We start from the raw sequence: 5000 nt of genomic DNA, 5'->3' as shown, positions 1-5000 counted from the left end.
AATTTCGTTGTGTTGAAGCTTTCTTTTCGCATATTTGTGGAGGAATTATTGAGAACTGGAGTGATTAGCGAGTTAATCCACTTTGTTAGGTTGGTTAAATTTAGCCCTTAGTTTATCCCTTGGATAGTACTAATCATGCCTTCAGGAAAAGAAAGCTAAGCTAAGGATAAATTTTATCCCTGGTTTAAAGGGATTTAAGGGAGTCTGGGTGGCTTAGTGGTTATCTATCGAGCCTCCCACCACTGCTAGCGGGGGTTCAACTCTGTCCCCGGCTTGCATGTGGGCTGAGTTTCAGTTGATCTCAACATGAGTGACCCGAGGGTTTTTCTCCGGGTACTCTGGTTTTCCTCCCTCATCAAAATCCACTCACAGCTAATTAACATCTAGCTGTGGTGCTGTGCTCAGACATCAACATGGACTGTATAGCGGCAGTCAGAGGCACCTTTGTATGCTTTCAGCCCGATATTGTGAGCTGCGCCCTTCGTAATTCAGTCCTCAATACTGCAAGTAAGGGTGATTAGCACTGCTAATTATATCACTGCTAATTATTATTTAATCCCTGAATAGCACTAATTGGCTTCCAGGAACCAGGGCCTGTACTGTAAGCTGCACCCCACGGTTTTTCAGTTATAAGTTTATCTGTAAAAATAAGGGGCTGCAACTTCAGTATAGCGTGAGGAAGCAAGACTAGTAAGGGATCTATTACCATGTTAATTTTTGAGACTAAATTTTCAGGGCTTAACCAGTTGACTTTGCAATAATAAATAAACTGTTGCTTTTAAGAAGTTATGCCCTCTACAAATCAAATGAATACAACAGATGAAATCACATGACTTGTTGGTTTTTGGTTTTAGGGGAAAACAGGAGTATCAGTGGGGGGGGGGGGGGGAGGGAGGGGGGGGCTCTTGGAGCGGCGGAGAAGACCAGTAATGATGGCATGAAGGAGGGCCCTGTGCCATATTGGTGGGAGGTGACTGCTCTCTCCATTGCATCATCGCTGCTTGCAGCTCCCACAAGGGTTGAGTGAAGGACTTTATTCCTTGAAAGTTTACATTATGTTTTTTTCCCACAGAATGGCCAAATAGTTCCCATTCCAGTCAATAACAGCAACTCGAGTGAAATAAAAAAGGGGTTGTGTGAAAATTGTGAGAAAATTTACCAATCCCTTGAGGAGTCATACAAGGCTATCACTAATTCTGATTCTCTGGAGTACAAAATTTGTGCTGATGTATCTGCCTCTGTAAGTATGCACGATTTTTACCTTGAATGTAAGATTTTTTGAATCCATTGACTTCTGAACTGTCACCCATTGACGAGTAAAATCGTCCCACCATTAGACAGAGAAAAGCTATTAAGTCTCCCTCCCAATGTCTTAAAGGGGACATAGTTTTCAGTGAAGGTAGAGGTTGTTAAACCATTGGTTCGTGAACTGTCCCCCATTGATGAGAAAAATCATGTGGCATTAGACAGAGTAAAGTCTATCAAGTCTCACTCCTGGTTAGTAGTGAATGGGGTAATAGTTTAAAATCTGAAGTGTTTGATCTCGCTGGTGTTTTGAGTCTACCACCTCCTGCACCAATAGTCACATGCCCCTCCAGCTGAGCTAAGGAAAGGAAGTTACTTTATTTAAGTGCGTCTAGTCTTCCTAGCACCGGAGCACTAATTGGGGACACTGTAAACTGAAATTAACAATTAACACAAATCAAGTGAAATCAAATGTTGGTTTTTGAGGAGGGGACAAACCAGAGTACGTGGAGAAAACCTCTTTGTGCACAGTACTGGGAACCAATAAAGTCAACCCACATATGACGCTGAGTCTGGGAATCGAACCCGGGTCACATTGGTAAGAGGCGAGTGCTCTCACCACTGCGCCATCCCTGCACCCTAAATAGTTATAGCTGTGTTGACAGTTGGCAGACACCATTAAAATTAGAAAATCAGCCAAATCACAGCATTAAATGTAACCCTCACATGTGAGTTTGAGTTGGTTGGTTCTCTATTCTGCTCCAAGTTGTTTTTCTCTGGGTACTCCGGTTTTCCCCTCTCTGCAAAAGCCAACCTACAGACAAGTATGATTTGATACGAGTTATCGTAATTTTAGTTGACACTCTACGGTGTCCCCAATGATTGCCCTAGTGCTAAATACAGTTGATACTCAAATAAATAGAGGATATTACTTGGCTGTGCGGAGATACGAAATTTCTCTTTGAGTGTTGAAAAGTATTTCATGAGTGAGCGCAGCGAACGAGTGAAATAATTTCAACACCAGAAGAGAAATTTCATATCTCCAAGCGGCCATGTAATATTCTATTTATTACATTAACACCAACGAAAGACAAAGTCATTTCACGAAAGGCATTGAAAGGCACGATTTTTATATGTAACCATAGCAACAGTGTTCTTTTCATGTGGGAAGATGTAATCTTTTCCCGCAAAATCTCACTTGGTATTTCATTGGTGTTTATGTTATAAAATTCATTATGACCATTTTTCTAATGGTTCTGGCACGAAAGTACCAACACACAAGCTAGTGTGATAATCTAATTTACCAAGTCATGACTAGTTCATCTGATTATTCATATTATTATTGACTCCAGATGAATTACACTCGGCAGCGCTGGAGTAAAAAGTTTCACTGCGTCAAAATAAACACTGACATGGCCTCAGTTGTTGCTCTGACTATATTCTTTTGCCTCCTACCGGTTATTTTCTACACATCTGTTAAACTGCATGGTGATTCCAACAACAAAAAGACAGGTACGGTCAATGTCTTCTTGACACTTCTGCTACTTCTTGGTTAATATTTAGTATTTAACAATAATATTATGAGTGATAGATGGTAATATGTGAGCGGGAAATCTGTGTGGCTGTGTGTGTTTACAATATCGAGCCACAGGCCGGCCAATCTGATTCGCTCTGTCGAAGGGCTAACGATCAAAACGTCAGCTTTTAGAATCTCTGTACGGTGGCCAATTTACATTATCAGCTCCGTTGATAAAACCAAATTTTTGTATACTACTTCCCCACCGACGCAGCACCACAGTTTCTTTAGAAACTACCCCCTTCATTAAAATCCACCCAGATTCTGTGAGAGAGCCTTAGTGTTTAGTTAAACTCTCTTAAGTCACTGTTTTAGAGGCTCCAAAACAGTGGACAACCTAGTTGTAATTTGATCTACGACCGCGCAAGTAAGAGGAATGTGTTTAATGGCAGACCGACGTCATAGACTGCTTTGAATTGTGATAGTTGTTTGAAACAGTGATGCAAAGTAAATTTGTGACGTCAATCCGGTATCGAACCCATTCCCTTCATTGCTCGGTCATGACCCCTTTTCCCCTGAATAAAAAAGTGAATTTTCAATAAAAGGTTCCAAAAACAACACATTATATTTGGGACGATTTTCGGAGAACAAATAAGGTGAAAAAGTTTGTTGAGATGATAGGCACTTTACAGACTAGAAGTGAATTTTACAGCAGCAATACAAACACAGCTACAATGGTTATAATTAACAATTAGACCCGTCGCCGTTGAGGGCGAAGGGTCTAATTGTTAATTAGTATCACCCAACTAGTCGGACAGAAAAGGCAATAATAAAGTTAGCAAATGCAAGTTGAAGAAATATTTATTTGGGCATAAAACGAAAGAAAGCGTCACGCTTTTCGGTACTCGAGGACTATTACTAATAGTCCTCTAGTAGCGTAGCCAATCAACCATATTATCTCACTGTCTTAGTATATACTAAAAGAACTATCCACCTCCACTTTGGGGAATAGTTGTTAAATATTATATCTCTGAGATAGTACGCGCTCTGTGATTGGCTAAGTTGGCGGGCCGTATTCTACAGTACGGCCCGCTAATTTATCATGCCTTTTCGGTTACATAAACTTGTAAAACTGTTAAATTTTGCAAGCAACTATTTCAAAGAGACAAGAAGATTTCGTTTTTCGGATTTTGACACGGCAATCTTTGTGGCAGTCGAACCTTCCGCTTGATTTCGACTAGTTTCCCTTCCAAACCGCGTGCCTGATTACCTCAGAGATGTAATGGATATCTTACTAATCTCGTTTTCTCGTTCCGCACTGTAAATTACGACTCTCGAAGTTGGTTAGTAAAAGGTAATTACAGTAAAACTCTCACGAAGAATGTATCATTTATTTATCTATTCTTTCCAAATTAGGAAGGGAAAAAACAGTTCAATCAAACATAACATGTGCCGAAGAAACCCCAGCTGGCGCGAGGCGGCCAGTTTACGAAGCGTGATTGAATAGAAGTCATAGTTGTGCGCATGTAAGGGCGGGGCATAGGGCTAATTGACCGGCTGTGCACACTCTTTTGCCACGACTTTGCCCAGCTGTTTTCATTTTTTTCTGCTTACTTTACTATATCAAAAGCATTAAAAATGCCCAGCTGCAATGCTCTCTTTTACTTGAAACGAATTTTTGTCTTCTTTCTTGCTATGTCACTGATTTTTCCTCGTGTTTTGATGAAATGAACGCGTTTCGATGAATTCCAGCGTTAACACTTTCCAAAATCGTTTCAAGCGAGCGAGATCATTACCAACTCAGTGCTGCCAACACGAGTAATTAGTGAACCAAGTCTCTCCCTTAATTGAAGGATCATTCTTAATTGTCACTTTCTTCCAAGTGAAGTATTATCGTTCATTTTGGACACTGAAAGCTTGATAGGGATCATGGGAAATGAACATATTTCTTTTAAAAGCCGAACCCCAATTTCTGGACTCGCAGGACTCCAACCTGGGAATGTGTGATTTATAACCTCTTCGCTTAACCACTAGACTACCACATCACTAACTGCGAGGATGTAATTTTTTATTAATGTCAATAATTTTTTCTTCCAAAAGTGCCGCTGTAAACGTGTATTAACACCTGCTAAGAAGCAAGCTTTCACAGTGAAAAATGTCGGTTACCAAACTTCAAGCTAAAGCTAACCATTTTAAAATCAAGCTTCAGACTTAAACATTATTCAGCAATTATGATATA

General features: G+C 40.3%; 1 protein-coding gene across 2 annotated transcripts in view; it reads left to right on the top strand.

Annotated features, from left to right (window-relative positions):
• LOC137996624 (osteopetrosis-associated transmembrane protein 1-like) overlaps positions 1-5000 on the top strand; it is a 21784-nt gene that overhangs the window by 14017 nt on the left and 2767 nt on the right. For both annotated transcript variants that reach the window (XM_068842130.1, XM_068842129.1), the window contains exons 3-4: positions 1073-1240; positions 2598-2757. In XM_068842130.1, the coding sequence (XP_068698231.1) occupies positions 1073-1240; positions 2598-2757 (328 nt within the window). The remainder of the gene's footprint in view (positions 1-1072; positions 1241-2597; positions 2758-5000) is intronic.

The sequence above is a fragment of the Montipora foliosa genome, chromosome 3, assembly GCF_036669935.1.
Source record: "Montipora foliosa isolate CH-2021 chromosome 3, ASM3666993v2, whole genome shotgun sequence".
NCBI lineage: Eukaryota > Metazoa > Cnidaria > Anthozoa > Scleractinia > Acroporidae > Montipora > Montipora foliosa.
The sequence above is the reverse complement of the archived record's forward strand: the minus strand, read 5'-3'. Positions and strand labels throughout refer to the sequence as shown.